The 19,501-nt window shown below is 35.8% G+C and overlaps 1 protein-coding gene across 3 annotated transcripts; it reads left to right on the top strand.

The window, feature by feature from the left end:
• The first annotated feature begins 7,526 nt into the window (after positions 1-7,526).
• On the top strand, positions 7,527-18,247 carry LOC118435711 (tyrosine-protein kinase Fer-like). 3 transcript variants are annotated; one of them, XM_035852106.1, is made up of 5 exons: positions 7,527-7,761; positions 8,498-8,685; positions 11,957-12,082; positions 12,354-12,562; positions 18,151-18,247. In XM_035852106.1, the coding sequence occupies exons 1-5, from the start codon at positions 7,680-7,682 to the stop codon at positions 18,155-18,157; spliced, it is 612 nt and encodes a 203-aa protein (XP_035707999.1). In that variant the 5' UTR covers positions 7,527-7,679; the 3' UTR covers positions 18,158-18,247. The 3 variants fall into 3 exon arrangements, with proteins under 3 accessions (XP_035707999.1, XP_035707997.1, XP_035707998.1); XM_035852104.1 differs by lacking the exon at positions 18,151-18,247 and adding an exon at positions 12,827-13,051; XM_035852105.1 differs by lacking the exon at positions 18,151-18,247 and adding an exon at positions 12,827-13,051 and having other exon boundaries at positions 8,498-8,676.
• The last annotated feature ends 1,254 nt before the right edge of the window (positions 18,248-19,501 follow it).

The raw sequence follows: 19,501 nt of genomic DNA on the forward strand, positions 1-19,501 counted from the left end.
AAATATACAGATTCTCGCATACGAATTACATCGTAATTCGTTGAAGCTTAAAATGCGTGGGCATGAAGTGGTTCCCTCAAATTTGGGCCCGACCAATTTTAAATTTTTACCAAACACCGAAATAACCCGACCCGTAATTTTCATTTTTCTGAATGTTCCAAATAAAGATTTTTCAAAAAGCTGTTAATTTTCTAATTTTAACGCTATTTCAAAAATGAAAGAACATGTTTGCTAAAAAATTATTTCAATAAAATTTATAAAAACTGGTTTTCGAAAAACTATTAACGATTAAAATTTTTATACTATTTCGGAATTTTGAAAAAATGCTACAGGCCAGAAAATTCGGAAAATCGAAAGTTTTTTGAAATGTGGAAGTTTCTTAAACTCAATTTAATTCCGTGCAAAAATGTTCTTTCATTTTTGAAATAGGATCAAAATTTATCATTTTTAAAAATTCAAATTTAGCTGAAAATGTATGGTAGGGTAAGTACCTTCGTTTCTCAAATTGGTTGTATTCAGAGATTTGTTACGGTTTTTTCTTAGTGAGGAAAATACCTAACAACGAAAATAATTCACTAACAATGCGATGACGCCAGCGGGCTCGCTCCGATTTTGATGAAACCATGATAATTATGTAGCCTTACATAAATAATTGAACACATGTTTCGGGATTTTGCATAATGCTCAGTTTCAACAAAGTTATGATGGTATAAGTGGCCGAAAATTAGCATTTTTCTCCCTCAAAAACAAAAAAAGAAAACCTTCACGAGAAACAGGCGAATTTTCGGCCACTTATACCATCATAACTTTGTTGAAACTGAGCATTATGCAAAATCCCGAAACATGTGTTCAATTATTTATGTAAGGCTACATAATTATCATGGTTTCATCAAAATCGGAGCGAGACCGCTGGCGTCATCGCATTGTAAGTATGCATTTACCCACCCCAAAAAAGTGACCATCTGCGATATCTCAGTCAACGGATTTTGATGAAATTTTGCACCGCTTATTGTTACATAATTTAGAAATGGGATCTGGTGCGACTTAGCGAATGCTTGATTTTTACGCGAGTAATGGGCAAAAATACCCCTGGAAACGTATTTATATTTATAGCTAATTAATGGCGTATCGTAATGAAAAATGAATTTCACAAATTTTAGAGTAAATTTTTGTGCAAATTTTAAGGGTAGTATGATTAAAATCGGTTCATAAATGACAAAGTTTTTCCTATAAGAGGTGCAAAAAATTGGATGAAGCTTAAGGGGTGGTAAAAAAACAAACGCCATTGACAACAACTAATGGAATAAATATATGAGTTCTACATACTCGAGTTATGTGGCAAAATATTTGCAAACTACATGCAAAATTAAATTTCGGGCATGCGTTGTGTTTAGTATCTAAATAACTCAATAACAGGTATTAAATAAACAAGCCTCCAAAAAAGGGAAATCTTAGTGAGGCTGGGTGCAGCTATCAATATTAAATACATTTTTCGGAACAGCATTTGCATCACCAGTCTTAAAACTATCTATTCGTACATTAATTTGTATTGATCAGAATATGGATTCCTGTTGTCTTCAGTCGAAGTCTTTAGTTCAATATATTTAATTGCAGTAATTATTATATAATTATGGTTAATAATTATGTAATTAAGTCGGTCCTGATGACGATCGAGACCGAGATCGAAAACTTGACACCATTAAAAAACAATAAAGTTTTTCATTGGGCGTACTCACGACAACTTCTTATTTCGCATCGCAACTCATTTAGCAAACTTGCGAAGATCAAAATATTTGTGTCGTGAGGGGGTTCGCAAAATATGACTTCGCAAAACTCTCCAATTTCGCAAATCTACTGAAAAACACCTATTTTGGTATTGTTTCCATGGATTTCTTTAATTTCCCTTGCTGACGATGGTGAGAATGAGTTTGCGAAGTAATTTTGCGAAATAAGATAAAACTACATTTAAAAAACAGCATTCTTCGGTGAGGGTGCGACTAAAAACTTTTAAACAAGAGCATTGAGCAAATTTTGAAATTTAATATTTACCAAGTTCTACCTCACCGTGGGCATTATTTATATACCAAATCAATTTGGGCCCACGGTGAGGCAAACGTTGGTAAATGTTAAATTTCAAAATTTGCTCAATGCTCTTGTTTAAAAGTTTTTAGTCGCACCCTCACCGAAGAATGCTGTTTTTTAAATGTAGTTTTATTTACTGGTTTTTGCGTGGAAATTTTTTTGTTAGTCACTAATAGCAATCAGCTAGGTGCAGTTATGAAAAGTCTTTTAAGCAGCGTAAATGGCTGCAGATACCACCATCAAAACTTTCTCATTTTTCGATCGATTTTTCTCGAACGTGTCTCAAATGATGCGTGATCAGTGCCCGGACACTAAAATCAGCTACTGGCATGGTCATTGTATGGCAAAATTGAATTTCCGGTTCGTTTTAAAGTTTCGAAGGTCCTAAAATTCTTGCAATATTAGACTTTCGTAACGAGAAAGATGAAAAGACACTAGATTTCGTAATTGTCTGATTTTTTTGTTTCAACAATTTTTCACTAAATTCAACCGGTCGAGCTGTAGCGTTGACAGAAGTTTTAGGACCCTGTCTTGAAAGCATACCTTGGGTTCGCCGTAACCATGCGCTTTTCTGTCGTGAGGGTAGCCCTTGGTTACTTTCCTCACCTCAGAAAAAAGTCCAATTGCTGGGTAAATTTGCGAAAAAAAATCCCATGGTTTTCCAGCAAAATTTTTGCGAAATCTCGCATATCACGCAAAACTTCGCAAGTTATGTTTCTATGCTCAATTTGCGAGATATGCGAAGGTTGATGTGAGTACGCTCATTGTTATTCAATTTGTACATCTACAATGTACGTAATCAATAATTCTACCAGTAATTAAATCATCTAGGCTAAAATAGTTTGGAGAGTCGTGATTCAAATGCTGTTCCGAAAAATGTATTTAATATTGATAGCTGTACCCAGCCTCACTAAGATTTCCCTTTTTTGGGGGCTTGTTTATTAAATATTGCCCCCGGAAGCCTTTAAAAACCAAGTTGTCGGGATCTTCGGTTTTCGAGCCCCAAAAGTGGTTGGAGGCAACTTTCTTCAACTTTACGTTATTTATCTATTATTGCCCTATACTAATCTCAAAAATTAAATAATAAAAAGCCGTGGCCCGCCGGCACCCTAAAAGTTCATTACTCCTTCGTATGCGAGAATCTGTATTTTTCTCCCTCGCGAGAAAATTTTCACGATAAAAATGGAAATTCTCGCTCCCGGATTCCGTCATAATTTCATTTAAACTGAGCATTATGATTCCTGAAACACGTGTTCAATTATTTGTCTAAGGTTACATAATCATCGTGATTTCGCCAAAATCGGAGCGAAACCGCTGGCGTCATCTCATTGTTAGTCAGTCTGTAGTCTGACGGCGTCAGGCCCAAATGTGTACAATTGTATATTTTTATATTCTTACCACTTGGTTCAATTTTAAAAACTATTTTCAGCCAAGACGTTAGCTTTTGAAAATATTGTGTCTTTGAATTTGTACCTGAGTTCAAGAAATATAAAATGGGCGCTTTGAGAATTAAATTGAATTAAGTTTTAGTTCCTGCATTTTCACAAATTCCAAATTTTTCTACTAATTTTTCAAACTTTTAAAACGGACAGAAAAGTAATTAATCTCGAAGGTTTTGGGAGGGGTTGGGAAGTAAGCGAAAAGTTCGCCATATTCGCATATTTATGCAACGTCAAGGTGTTTATAATTGAATTTTCTCCGTCCCTTCGATGTCGTCAAAAATATTGCTGAGTTAAAAGTGCAAGCAAATTGCTACTAAGTATTTTCCCGTGGAACATAGTATGCTCTTAATACGTGGAATATTACTTCGTTCCAAAATACTATCATTGTGGAGCAAAAACTATTACGCAATATCGGATATACACTAGGGGACAATATTGAGTAAATTGGAAGAATGATTTCATTCAAACATGGAAATCTCAAAAACTATAGTATGGAAATGAATAATTGTTTTTGCATAATGTGTAGAATTTAATCAGCTACGAAGTCAAACATAAATACATGTAATGGGTATATATCCTGTCTTGAAAAAATGCGCGATTTGTAAAGAAAAAAATACGGGATAGACAAAATTGAGTAGATTTTTTAATTTTGTCGTTATAACTTGATAAGGTAAGCAAATCTTTCTATCAAGTATGGTCATTGTGGTGTAGATACAACTTGTGAACATTTTTATTCTTCCAATTAGGATGTCAAAGGTCAGGACTGAGACCACGGTGGCAGAAAGGGCGCGCATCATTGACGCATGGGAAGGAGACGAAAATGGGTCAAAAACTTTAAAAGAAATATCAGAAATTTTAAAAATCAAGTACACAACTGTTTGGAAGATCATTGACCGCTATAAAAAGTCAAACAGCATTGCCAACAAGGCAGGTAGGGGAAGAAAGCAGACTTTCACGGACCGAGAGAAACGTTCAATCGTGAAGTTTGTGAAAATAAATCCGAGATCCAGCGCCGTGGATATTTCGAATGCTACTGAAACTGCCACAGGAAAGAAGACCAGTCCTAAGACTATCAGAAGAATCCTAAATTCGAATAGATACAAAAATTTTCGAGCGAAGAGAAAGCCCTTCATTTCCAAGACGAACATGAAGAAACGACTGAAGTTTGCCAAGGAGCATCTCAACAAGGACCAAGCTTTCTGGGACAAAGTTTTATGGTCCGACGAAAGCAAATTCAACATTTTTGGGTCGGATGGTCGGATCAAAGTGTGGAGGAAGAAAAAGGAAGCTCTGAAAATGAAGAATTTGAACCCCACTGTCAAGCATGGTGGAGGAAGCGCCATGGTGTGGGGTTGTTTCAGCTCTTCAGGTCCTGGAAAAATGGAATTTGTCGAAACGACCATGAATCAACATGTTTACCAGGGCATAATCGACAGGAATGTCAAAAGTTCGGCAGCAAAACTGAAACTTGGCAGGCGTTTTATCTTCCAACAAGATAAGGATCCCAAGCACACCGCTAAGTCGACTTGGGCGTTTTTCAAGACCCAGAAGATAACGGTGCTGGACTGGCCACCACAAAGTCCCGATTTGAATCCAATTGAGCACCTCTGGGATCACATTGAGCGGGAAATTCGAAAAACGCCTATTTCGAACAAAAACGAGGTAAAAAAGCGGCTTTCCGAAGCATGGGAAACTACTCCACCGGAAGTAACAACAACGCTCGTCAACTCGATGAGAAGCCGCTGCATTGCCGTGATTGAAGCTAAAGGAGGTTCAACTAGATATTAATCGCAAAAAAATTCAAATTGATATCTTTCTTTAGAAAATAATAGCAAAAGTCTGAAAAATTTACTCAATTTTGACCCTTCCATATTTTTTTCTTCACGATTCGGGCATATTTTCAAAAAAGCGGTTATACTCAGTACCTTAATTGATCTTTGGTTTTATAGTTACTTAAATCCTACACATTATGCAAAAGAAATTATTCATTTCCATACTATAGTTTTTGAGATTTCCATGTTTGAATGAAATCATTCTTCCAATTTACTCAATATTGTCCCCTAGTGTATTTGAAAAAAAAATATTCCGAAAAAATAGCAAATGAAAATTTATCAATATTCGAAAACCTGAGAACCTTATAAAATTGCCAAACTCTTAAAATTTGAAACATGTCGTGCAATGTTTGCCCAAATTGTCCCATCGACTTTGCAGTCCCCTCAAGGACGGAATTTGCATATCCATATCTCAACAAATTATTAACCACTTTAATATTACAGGCACTAATATTTCTGTTCTGGAATCGTATCTCCATCTATATTAATAGTGACTGGAGACGTGCAGTTTTTTCGGGTTAGCTTACTTACATAATATTTCCAAGAATTTTGACTTGGAATCTCAATTAATCGTATCTAATTTATATCGTGACAATATTTCTAGAAATTTGGTACACAGTTTGTTCTCCATTTTTGACCCTGCCGATAACAATTTTGTTAGGAATGATCTTATACAATTTACTGATCGGTTTGAGACAGGTAAATTACTTTTGATCAGAGGACGGAAATGTATTTATTTTCGATTGATGACGACTGATGGTTAAAATTTCTCTGTTTTTTCCCTACAACGCAAAAATTTCAAAATGTTTTTTTTACATCTTATTCAATATTTTTAGATTTTCAGGCACATTTATTTATAAACATTGCTTCCATTATTTCAACAACGCATGGTTAAACCGTTCAGATACATATGTATTTCTCAAAAATAAGTGTTTGGAAATTTAAATTTTTATGTACGCTTTTTGAGTAAATATAAATGTTTCGTATTTCGTTAGGTATTTTGTTGTTATTTTTACAAATATTCAACACATACTTATTTATTTAAGAAAATTTTCTTAAATGCATACCCGCCTTATGATTGCGAAGTATTTAATTATTTAATTACCTGTAAATTTCCAATTTCTGAGAATATTTTAATTTATTTCAGAAATCTATTCCTCACTTGAAACGTTGTAGTAACGCGATGTGGCTTTTTATCGCATTTTTTGGAGCCACCAAAGTTTTATGGACTTCGCAAGAAAAGGATGTCCTTGTCCTGACGAATGTTCGATTTGTCGCCCTTTGCATTCTTTTCGTATTCAACATTTGCCATGTCCTGGGAACAGTTACGCTTTTGTTTCTGCACGTTAAAAATTTAAAGCAGGTTCGGAAGCCTGGTAATCTGAGGAAGAAAAGATCATCACATGATACAGAATACAAGAGCGGCAAAGACGAACTAAACATTCGTTCCATTCCAGCAAGAAGAATTAAAGGTATGCAAATATGTATTTATACAAATGTAGAGTATTGTTGTTTCCAGAATCCAATTCCGATTTAAGCAGAAGTCTCCTACCATATGCACTCCAGAGTTGCGTCGGATATCCGTTATTTCGGGTAATCCGTGGCTCGATCCGATCTGTTTGGATTGGATCGGATATTTTTTTAAAATCCTAGAAACGGATCGAATCGGAGCGTATTTCTCTGATCTGACCCAGGTTTGATGTGCTCCGATTTTGGCCAAATTGTGTCAAGCAATCATGATTGAATTAGTATGAAATATCTTAGAGATGCAGTCCCCCAATAGGCACGTTTGGCACATATTTATGTAGATATTTGCATCTGAACCGCGCCACAGAGTTGGCAAGTTCTACACTTTCGAAATTTACTGTGGGGTTTTTCCTCATCAGATGCAAATATTTCTTTGTGTAAATTTCTACTTAATTAAATGTTTGATGGATGGACATAGATTTGTCGAAATCGGAGAGCATACGCTAGGAGACCTCCCTTGTAAGAATTCTCATACAGCCATGTGAAAATGGTTTATTTACGATTTCCAATTTTTTGCCAACTAATACTTTGGGAAATTTTGCATATTACTATTTTTCAAGCCAATCTTTAGTTTTGGTACTGACACAAACTCACATTTAATACGGTAAATAAATTAATTTATGTCTTGACTTTAGTGGAAGCCATTTCAATCGGGACGGGATTCTCTTCTACCGTTCATCCCGGTCAGGTAAGGTCCTCGTCGCACCACGGAAAATCCTCCACAACGACACCAGTCGCGATTAAGATAGTTTCCAAGACGATCAACAGCACAGTAATTTTCCAAGAGTTGAAAAACATGGCGAGATTAATGATCCCACGGGAGGGGAAGACGCATCCCAACGTGATTTCTTTCTTGGGAGCCTGTTTCCTAAATTCTGGTAACAAACTTAGGAGGAGAGCTTCACCACCTGCCCTTCACAGATCTCGATGGCCTTTGGATATGTGGTAGGGTCCTATGAGTGTACTAAAACTCTGAAGTGGTTTGACTCCATGGCCACATTTGCGCCCCCCACACCCACTCAAAGGGATGAAAACCACAAAAGTTACCAACTTCAAAAATCTACCAAAAATTCAATTTTGCTCGGATTTTGATAAAATTTAAGTTTTTGTGATTCCAGATACTTGTGTGATAAAATCCAGTAGCAATCTCAACTTTTTCGAAATTTTCGAAATTTTCGAGCTGATCAATTACTCGAAAAAATTCAAAATTTCAAAAAAGTTGAGATATCTACTGGATATGATCACACAAGTATCTGGGATCACAAAAATGTAAATTTTATCAAAGCCGAGCAAAATTGGATGTTTGGTGACATTTAAAGCACATGAAAACAGGGTTTTTTTCGTGTTTTTGGCGCCTTTGAGTGGGTGTGGCGGGCGCAAATGTGGCCATGGAGTCAAACCACTTCAGGGTTTTAGTACACTGATGGGACCCTACCACATATCCAAAGGGCATCGAGATCTGTGAAGGGCAGGTGGTGAAGCTCCCCTCCTTAGTTATACAAGCTATATAAGCTACATAGTTACGTAGACTGTGCCGAACTTGCAAAACTTAATCCATAACTTTTGCAAACAAAAATTGCGCATAAATTTTACACAATTTATATTGTTTTTCAGAAACACCAAGTAATCCTTTAGGACCGGTCAACATTATCATGGAACTTTGTCGCCATGGAAGTTTGATCCAGTATTTACGCCGAATTAGGGATGACCCAGAAAACTCACGAGACCCGACACAATTGGATAAGTGGTCCCTTCAAGTCGCGAATGGAATGACGTTTTTGGCAGAATTAAATGTAACACATGTATATACACAAATTTTCTAAAATTGCACGGGATAATTACACTCAAAACAAAACGGTGTCAATATATGACTTAACCGCCTTGGTTACAATTGTGATTCCGAGTAGTAATAAATTTTTTCCGTCCGGTCATAACATTATAACGGTATCAAAATCATCATAACTCGGATTCAACATTGAAACCAAGGCGGTTAAGTCATATATAGGGTTCTACATGTCATATTTGTCATGTCATATTTGTCCGTCGTAAATGTCAAATGTCATAAATGTCAGACATTTACCGATGGTGTCAATGTCAGACATTTATGACAAATTGACATATACAGAAAATTTCATAAATGTCATAAATGTCATGACATTTATGACATGTCAGTGGACATTTTCAGAGCCATCGAGTTCTTAATACTGACTCAACTTCTCCGCTTTATTCAATCTGTGCACATTTCAACTTTGATTCAACTTGACTTGATCGATGATGAAGAAATAACTTGTTAATTATTTTACACCGTTATAATTGATCTTCATGTATTACAAGGACAGATAAATTGGTAAGTTACTATTATATAATAGGATTTACTAAATCGCGTAAAGATTTTCGTAATCTTTAAATGGAAAATTCGGTTTGTGGCATCAAAGCAATATTATTTATTTAACCTTTTTATTTGTTTCAGATATATTTCAAGCGCCATGAAAACGGCAGATCGAATTTGGCTGGAGTGGAAGGTTGTAGGTGACAAGGCAACTTGCCGACACTGCAATCATAAAACAATAACAGAACATGCCACAAGGTGCAAGGAACATACGTCCACCTGTTCAAGTGCACCACCCGCAATTCGGCAGAAATACGTTGCAGATCTGACGGACTTGAAATTGCGACAAACTAGTCTAAGACCTGTAACGCTGGCAGTGCAGAAAATGGATGACTCGAATCAAGAGCTGGAGTTGGTCGAGGAAATCTGCGCCAATGCTGACGAGCTCTCGACTACAATTCCCAGTACTACAACGGCAAAACGACATCATTCGTCCTTCTCGCAATCAAGGCTTCTGTCAATTAACGCTTCGAAACTTAAGATGAAAAAACTGCAGACAATCTGGGTGAATGCCATGATAAATGGAAACATCCCATTCAACTGGCTACAAGATCCAGTTTTGAATAGTTTTTTTCAAAAACTGGGCTCAGGATTCGTCATGCCTTCTCCGCGACAGGCGTCTACATCAATTTTGAGCGCACTGAATAAAGACGCACTTACTTGTGTAAACGATGCTATTTCTAATAACCGGCACCTTTCAATCATTATTGACGGGTGGAAAAATTGTCGGGGAGTTCCAGTTATCAACATAATTTTGGTAAATCCCTCATCTTGTATTTTCTACAAGAGTTATGAACCAGGTGAGTACTTACACATGTTTATAAAATATACCACAAATTGTACGATTCGCTTTATATGCACGTATTTGACTATAATTTTATTTTGCACACATTCCAGGGGCCAATAGGGAGACTGGAGAGTATTTGGCTTCAGTAATTAAAGGAGTAATAGAAGAAGTACAGGCCACTCATGGACAAGGAAAAATTGTCGCGATTGTCACTGACCAAGGAAGCAACTTTGTGAGAGCACGACGCGTAATTTCTAATGAGGAAACTATTTTGTCCATCAATTGCGGTGCACATATGCCAAAGCTGAAGATATTTCAAAAATTCCTAGTATCAATCGTTTCCTTAAAAAGTCCACCAACGTTGTCAAAGAAATTAAGAAGTCCAAACTTAAACTTGCTCAATATTATGATGAATATCAGAAATGGATTGACGATGAAAGAGTAAAAGGAAATACGCCAAAATCTCGTGTCACTCTAACCCTTCCTTCGAAGACAAGATGGTATGGAATCAGTGATATGTTTCATAAATTACTGAGAGCAAGACCTGTCCTAGAAAGACTATCTATCCTTCATGAGATTGACTTCACTTCCTCCACTCGAATGGCTTTAAAGGATGACTCTTTTTGGACTAAGCTCGAACACGTGGCTCCACTTTTTAGAGCAATTACTGATGGTAGTTTTCATAAATATTTTATTGAAAACCAAGCTCTTTCTTAATCTTTCTTCATTTTGTAAACTATTTTTGCAGTTATTGCAATTACGGAAGGAAATTCGTCTACGTTGTCGGACGTGGTAGAAGAATTTGAAAAATTGCGGGGAATTTTTGAACAAAACGGGGACAATTCTGACATACTAAAAAATGCCACAAATATTTCTGAAATTAAAAAATGTCAAACAATATTTAAGAACAGGACTGATATCCAAAAACTAACGAAAATTCACTACTTAGCTAACTTTTTGGATCCAAGGTATAGAGGTCAAAAATTTGTCGAAGACGAAGAAAAACTGTCGATGACACTTTCAGAACTTGAAGATTATGCGAAAAATATTGGAGTCATTCCAACTGAAGAAGCCAAGGAAGAACTCGGCCGTCAAATATCCAGTTATAGGAGGAAAGAAGGCATATTTGGAAATTCGATGCTTTTGCACAGAGTCCCTCATTTGTATTGGGATAATTTATTATCATTCCAATCTTCGAGTATCTTAGCTACTGTTGGTGTCAGGATTTTATCAATTCCCGGATCAGTGCAGGAGCTGAAAGAAGTTTCTCAATTCAAGGAAATGTACACACAAAAAATAGAAACCGATTATTAGAAACAACTGTAGAACAAATTATGAGAATCAAGTGGAATAATCAGCAGCGGTACCCAAAAAAACTGAAAAAAGCGGTAACAAGTCTCGTTATTGAGCCGCATCAGCAGGAATATGTGGCGTCAGATTCCGAGTCCGATGACAATTCTGACATGGAAATAGCCGAACCTTACTCGGAAAGTGAACTAGATACCTAAATGCATTTTAGAATATGTTAAAAATATCCATGTTTGTTAAAAAATAAAACATGAATAGGAATATAATTGAAAGTATGAATCATTCTTAGCGCTGTATTATTTACGGAAATCATATCGTTTAAATTTAATCTGGAGGTTCTAAATGTCATAACTGACATGTCATAAATGTCATATTTGTCATATTTGTCAGACATTTATCAATAATGTCAATGTCAGACATTTATGACAAATATGACACGACATGACAAATATGACATGACGCGACATATATTTCTTGACACGGACATTGTAGAACCCTAGTCATATATTGACACGGGCGGTGTTGATTCGACAAATTTTTATTTTGAGTGTACGTATGTAACTTATTTACAAATTTTCTAAATATATAGTTAGTTCATAGCGATATTGCTGCCCGTAATGTTCTCTTGGATGATAAATTAGTCGCGAAAATATCGGATTTCGGCATGTCCAGAAAATTGTACGATTACCAAATGTATGCCACCCTAGAACAAAAGGTGAACAAACATTAACGTTCCTGTGTTCTACACCATTTTTGTACTTACACTCTTAAAAATATTGTTACCCTTTCCAAAAGTGAGGGAAGTCTAACTTAAGCGAACTGTAGTTACAAAACCCAGAGTAAACCTTGCTTTTTATCAAGTCAAAGTTACTCTGGATTTTGGGTAATTACATAATTTATAATTCAGAGTGCAAATACTTTCTATTATAAAAGGGTTACATCATTTTTAAGAGTGAATATCTCACTAAATTGTATCCCTTTGTTAGGAATATCCTTGGAAATGGATGGCCCCCGAAAGCCTGGATCGGCTCCAGTTTACCCACCAATCCGATGTCTGGTCTTATGGCGTCTTGCTCTGGGAAATTTACAGCCTGGGCGAAACCCCGTGGCCCGGGTTGACATGGACGTCCGATTTTGTACACAAGTTACACAACGGACTACGACTGGAACGACCTTTTTGGGCGGATAAAAATATGTGAGCAGTTTAATAAGGATATTCATGAAGCCTTCGTATCCTCATGATTCTTCGTATCATAAAATAAGTTACGACGGTTACGAGGTCTTGTTAGTGTAGTAGGATTTTGTTGTTAGAAATTTCGTTACACGGATTACGACTTTTATCATGGTTTTCTTCGTAAACTATTTTAGGACACTTTGTAAGGATACGAGGGAATTTGGAATACCCTTCGTATAATTTATTAAAAAGATGCTGTTTCTATAATATTAATTTCGTCTTTAGATTTGTAATCATGCAAACCTGTTGGCAATTGGAGCCTGGGGAAAGACCAACATTTTCTCAAATTTCGAAACAACTGCTTCAAGATTTTATAATTAACAAATCATGAAGTTTTGTCATGCCGAAATTACTTGGGCGCAAAAATTTCAGTTTTCATTTACTTCTGCTATTTATTTTAGCTAGAAAATAACAACACTTATTAATTTGGTGTGATACATAATTGCAGATAAATTCTGCGTATCGATTATTTTACAAATTACTTCATCAAATTGTTATGTCCAGGTTTATGTATTTCGTGAAAACTACAAAGATTCTTCAAATTTTCAATATCTCAATTCGCTTTCCATTTTTTTCTACGGTGTAGAGAATTTGATCAATTCGTAATCTTGCATATTTACATTAATTGTCAATTCGTTTAGCAAGTTAAACCGAAATATATGAAATGGTGGAATCATTTAAGGATAGCGCGTATTAAGCATTATGGGTTTTCCGGAGATTTGATACCCCAAAAACCCACCAAAACTCCGGGTAGCGAACCCTGTGGCAATTGTTTGATGACAAAGTGCACAATACCATTTTGAACACACTTTTATGACAACTGCAATTTACAACTTTCTACGTACATAAGTACTGAATTATCTTCATAACCGGCCTGTTATCAAATTAGTGTAACTCCACTTAAATTAATGATCAACTCCCTATGTAAATATGTACCTACATATATATGTACATATTTACTGTATAAACACTAATGTTATTCTACACCCAAGTTTTGCAAATAATTCGCCAAATTTTGCAGCCCACCTTCCTGTTATTGGCACAACCAAGTATTTGTTTACTGTCCAGAAACTTTTTAATTCTATACATAAAACTAGCTATTTTTGTTGATTGTAATACACTGTTAAAAATCTGCTATAGGTACTGATTTCTCTGTATTAAAGCTGATACCATTTGGTATTACAATTATAAAGATAAGTAAAAGTTTACTATCGATACGATCAGCGTTTAATACCGAACTATTACTTCACCATAAGTATCTATTAAATTCCTACTTGTCGATATCATTTTGGTATTATTTTAATACTGAATTTCCAAGATTATTAGAGGGGGACTTGAAATGGGTTAAACGGAAGTACTCCCCTAGGGGGTCATATTAAACCGATTTCTATAGAAGGGGCAAGACTTCTATGGAAGAATGCTCAGAAAAACGAGAAAAAAAATAATACTTCAGATGTGATAAATAAAATTATACCTCAGCGCAATCCCTTGGCTACAATTGAAGTGTGGAGTCCTTGAAAGGTCCCTTCTCGTCTGATGTCACGCCATCATTGAATGCAAGTTAGGGTTATAATTATTATACCGAATAAAAATAAATTTATATTTATTTCTTGGAATCATTTTACAATGCCTGTAGTTAAAATGAAAGCGCCCGTGGCCCCAGTAAGGGGCCACGGACTTAGGTCTACTAAGTGGAATGAGTGGTCTCTCTTTACTATCATTACTTATTTAGTGGGGTGTAATTTCTCTAGCGTATAGTGTTGATAACACCGCAAAAACGTAAGATTGAATTATAGCTACAGCAGATTCTAGGGTTAATAAAATAATTTGGGTTAAGATTAATCTAGCTAAGATTAAGTTAGAGGCGGCTGCTGTTTGGCTGCCCAAAAGAGTTATTAATAAGTGTCCTGCTACCATGTTAGCTATAAGTCGGACTGCCAAAGTTAAAGGCCGGATTACATTTCTAATTGATTCGATTAACACTATAAATGGTATTAATAAATTTGGAGTGCTCTGTGGCACTAAATGGGCGAACATATGTTTGGTGTAATTTAATCAGCCGTACATCATAAATGATAGTCATAGAGGTAATCTTAAAGTTAAGGTCAAAACTATGTGTCTTGAAGCTGTAAAAATGTATGGAAATAAGCCCATAAAATTATTTATTAGAATAAATATCAATAAAGAGATAAATGGGATAGTTCTTCCTACTGATGAGTGGGGTCCTAGCAGTATTTTAAATTCATCATGAAGTTTTTTGCAAATTCTTAAGGTCAATAAAAAAAATTTATTAGGGGTGGCTCAAAACATAGGCGTTAAAATCATTAAAACAATTAATGATCTAATTCAGTTTAAAGATACAAAAATTATTGATGAAGGGTCAAACACTGAAAATAAATTAGTTATTATCATTTATAGCAGCCCCCACCCCAGTTTCGGCTCTTGTGCATTCATCTACTTTAGTCACAGCCGGGGTGTATCTATTAATTCGGTTTAATTACACTCTAGGTGTCAATAATTTTTTATTATTTATTGGTATGTTGACTATATTTATATCTGGTTTAGGGGCTAATTTTGAGATAGATTTAAAAAAAATTATTGCCTTATCAACACTAAGTCAGCTCGGGTTAATAATAACATCTTTGGGGCTGGGCTTCTACGAGTATGCCTTTTTTCATCTTTTAACTCATGCTATATTTAAATCCCTATTATTTCTATGTGCTGGGGTGTTTATTCATTCTATAGGGGACACTCAGGATATTCGAGCGATAGGGGGGTTAATGATTTCTTGCCCAGTCACATCTTTGTACTTCATTATTTCTTCAATAGCTCTTTGTGGGTTTCCGTTTTTATCAGGATTTTTTTCTAGGGATATAATTATTGAATTTTTTTTTCAAGGTAAAATAAATTTAATTATGGGATGCTTAATAGTTTTATCTACATTGTTTACATTAACGTACTCTGTTCGCCTTTTGTATTTTTCTTTTTTTAATAATATGGGTAACCGGTATCTTTTAAGTTTAGCTGAGAGAATTAATATACTAATTCCGATAACATTTTTAATTTTTATGTCAGTTTTGGCTGGCGGGTGGCTTAGAGTTTATATATTTCCTATGAATTTTATTTTTCTACCCTTGTGGCTTAAATTATTGGTCGTTACTATAAGTTTTAGTTTTTTCTTTATTTATTTTTTCTTAGTAGACTTTAAGGTTATAAAGAAAATTAGCTCTACCTCAGGTTTAGACTATTTTTTAGGTTCGATGTGACTGCTTCCTTTTATTTCTACTTTTGCTCTAACTCCTATTATTAAGTACGGCGTAAAAATTTTAAATCTTGTGGACCAAGGTTGAGTGGAGTTTTTAGGGGGGCAAGGATTTATTGACAAATCTAAGTTTATTTCTTCCAAGGCAGATGTATTAAATTCCGTAAGAATGAAATTCTTTATATTTAGTTTCTTTATGGGTGTATTGGTTTTATTTTTTAGCTTAGTTTAGATTTTTATAGCTTATATAAAAGAGCACTACGTTGAAGTTGTAGGGGAAGACTGAGTCTTGAAAATATATCCCATAAAAATATATTTATTTATTTAAACATTGAAAATGTTTTGTTTTTAATTAAACTAAAATAGAAAAAAGAAAATAACGGAGTTTAACCGTTAAAATTTTAAGTTAGCAGCTTAAATTTGGCTCCCTTTTCTTATTAAAGAGGCTGAGTGCCTAATAGCCATTAACAGTGGCTCGCCGCTTCTTTGGCTTCCTTTAAAATAAGGGGAGATCCCAAATTTTCAGGTCGAAACTGACCGCGATTTTTCGCTTCTTACTAGTGTAAGATAGACTTTCACAGTACTTTCTGAATGCAACCCAGATGTTATTTTTAACTACAATCCTTTATTTTATTAGTATACAATATTATTTTCAGTCTAAGGCTCCTTGGTTCCATTCATGTAGAAGTCCCATTAAAAGAATTAAGATGAAGAATGTTAATAGAGTTAGAGTGTGGGCTCAATTTATTGATGTAAGAATAACTGGCAGGGGGATGATTAGAGTAATTTCTACATCAAAAATTAAAAATACCACTGCGATTAAATAGAACCGAAGAGAAAAAGGAAGTCGTGGGGATCTTTTGGGGTCGAATCCGCATTCGAATGCTGAAGGTTTTTCTCGTTCTTGTATATTTTTTTGCAATAAAAGAGTTTAGTAAAATTAAAATTGAGGGTAACCCGAATGAGATAATAAATATTATTAAAATTATATTTATCTAACAAATTGAACCTTCTAATTGGAAGTTAGGTGTACTTTTTATACTATAAATATACTTTAACCTCCTCATCAGTAGATACTTATATAAAGAAAAAGTCACACCACATCAACAAAATGTCAGTATCAAGCAGCTGCTTCAATATGTGTACATCAATATGTAACTAAATTGAAAAACAATATAAATGCAAACGTGCAACTTACCATTTCCACAATTCATTTGAAGACTTTTTAGAAGAGTCCAAAAATGGTTTCGAAAATGACAAATTTATTTTCTGTTTTACAAATATTGTTTCAAATTCTTCCCGTTATATTTTCCTCAAATTTAGGGAGAACCCTGCACCATAAAATTTTCGAGGGGTACATCTTCAACATTTTGTCAAATTTCGAAAACAATTATTTTTTCTGGACAGAATCCTCTTCAGAATTAAAAATTTCATTCATTCTCGACAAAGTGGAAGGAACTCCTCCTCGACACAAATTTCCGCGAAGGGGCGAATCCCCCGATTTTAATTTAATCTCGATCTCTACCCGATATTCGGATTCATGTTTTATACTTGTCGCGGACATTTATACGTTCAAATTTTACCTGTTTTTGGATGATTTGCTGGAAGGAATTTCATACGCAAATTTAGACCCGCATTTCATCCTGATCCATACGTATTGGCCGGCGGCGGAATTTCTACCTGTATTTCGGCGACATACTCCGTACTGGGTTTCGTCTACATTTCTCTTCTGGCACGAACCTAGTAGAAACTTGTACAGAATATGTGTCTCTTGTCGGGAGCCGATTCCTATCAGTCTCACTTCACCCGTAATAACGGATATTTCATACATACATACCTGTTCACATTCATTCATTCAATAGAGAATGGATAAATTATACATTCATTATTCAATAAATTCATGAATAACGAGTGAATAATTATTTGAAAAATTTTGACTGAATGAATATTCAAATAATATTTATTTATTCCATATTCACGAAGAATGAATAAAGGAATGAATGAAGGAATAATTTTATTAATAGTTCATTTTCCCGCTCAGAATAACCCATGTGGCATGCTTAGGATAAGCCGAATGAATGAATAGTTCCGTTCATTAATCACTCTTCACGCTATGCTTAATGCACGGGGTAGCTGGAGAAATCCATATAATAGGGGGGATTTGAGACAAAATGAGTAAAGAATGAATAATGGATAAATATTTATTTTCAAATTTTGAATAAATAAATAACGAATGAATAATTTATTTAAATTTTTATATTGAACGAATTTTTCCTTTTTTGAACAGGTGGTAAATCGCCACTCTCTCAGAATAGTTCCCCCCATGGAAAAATCCTTCGCCTTCATCTCCCACCATGAGGGACCACCCCCACCCCGTCGGAAAGACATGACGTCCTGCTCCTTCCGGCCTTACTGGGGGCTCGAAACCTGGTTCCCGACCTGCGTCGTGTACGTCCTAAGTACCCACTTGAACTACTCGCTAGTCCCGCAATACCCCAGACAACGCTCCATAGCCTGGGTATCCTTCGGAGAATCGGCGGGAAACGTCTTTTACGAAGAAAAGTTCCTCTCAAAGAGCATGATCAAGTTCAAACTGCTAAACCATGCGACTCTCCGCTCTGAATTTGTCCTCGTTCTGTACACCGAAAAGGGCGGGAATCTGGACTTCTTCAAGTTACTGGAACCCCTCGATTTTTGGATTTGGGCCGGGCTCGGGATCGGTTTTTTGGTCACGTTTTTCCTAATTTGTGGCATCTCAGAAATAAAAGGGAACATTGGTAACGCTTTATTTACCGTGTTTTCCGTATTGCTAGACCAGTCTCAACATGCCCCGAAGGATGTGGGAAATCTGATCTTTCCGAATAAGACGACCCTTCTAATCACGACCTGGACTTTGACGTTATCCATAATTTCGACTTGTTACAAGGGCGACCTTTTCTCCTATTTCGTCACGGAAACTCCTCCCAAGACGCCGGATACTTTAGAAGCTTTATCAAAGTGGGGTATCCCGATAACCACAAATACCCGGTATCCCGGATATCGGGAACAAATGGAGTCCACCCTGAAAAACTATGTGTTAGCCGATCTCGCCCAAGGGGACGATCCCTATGCCAAATTGTATGCCCGTTTGGCCGATAAAACGATCCTTCTCACCGGCAAAGTAAACTACATCGTGCTCAATATCACTCAAAACTTGCCGCTAAATACGGACCGCGGGCTTATCAAGATGCCCCAAACTTTCGCATCTCTCAGCGATAAGAGGTTATCGGACAGAATGAAAACCCTGATGAGTCGGAGTAATCGATATTTCACTCAAGAAAAGCCTAATTTCGGGGGAGCAACCTCCGTAGTGAGTCGGATCCCTTGGTACATGGATAACAACGAGTATACCGGAATCATTAAGAAGGGTTTGGCAAAGTTGTGGGAGAGCGGGATTTATGAAAATTGGCGGAAAAAATCATGACATGTATTACACCGTGATGATGTTAAAGATGAACGACCTATTTATAGGAGGCGGGCCAGGTTGAATTATTACGGTTTGGTAGTAATGAGCGGGTCTGACGTGATGACGGATGGACCATTTACCTTTAGCCAGGTGGAATTGGATAATTTGAAAATATGCTTTATTCTATATTGTG

This window comes from Folsomia candida, unplaced genomic scaffold (genome assembly GCF_002217175.1).
Source record: "Folsomia candida strain VU population unplaced genomic scaffold, ASM221717v1 Fcan01_Sc005, whole genome shotgun sequence".
NCBI classification, from domain to species: domain Eukaryota; kingdom Metazoa; phylum Arthropoda; class Collembola; order Entomobryomorpha; family Isotomidae; genus Folsomia; species Folsomia candida.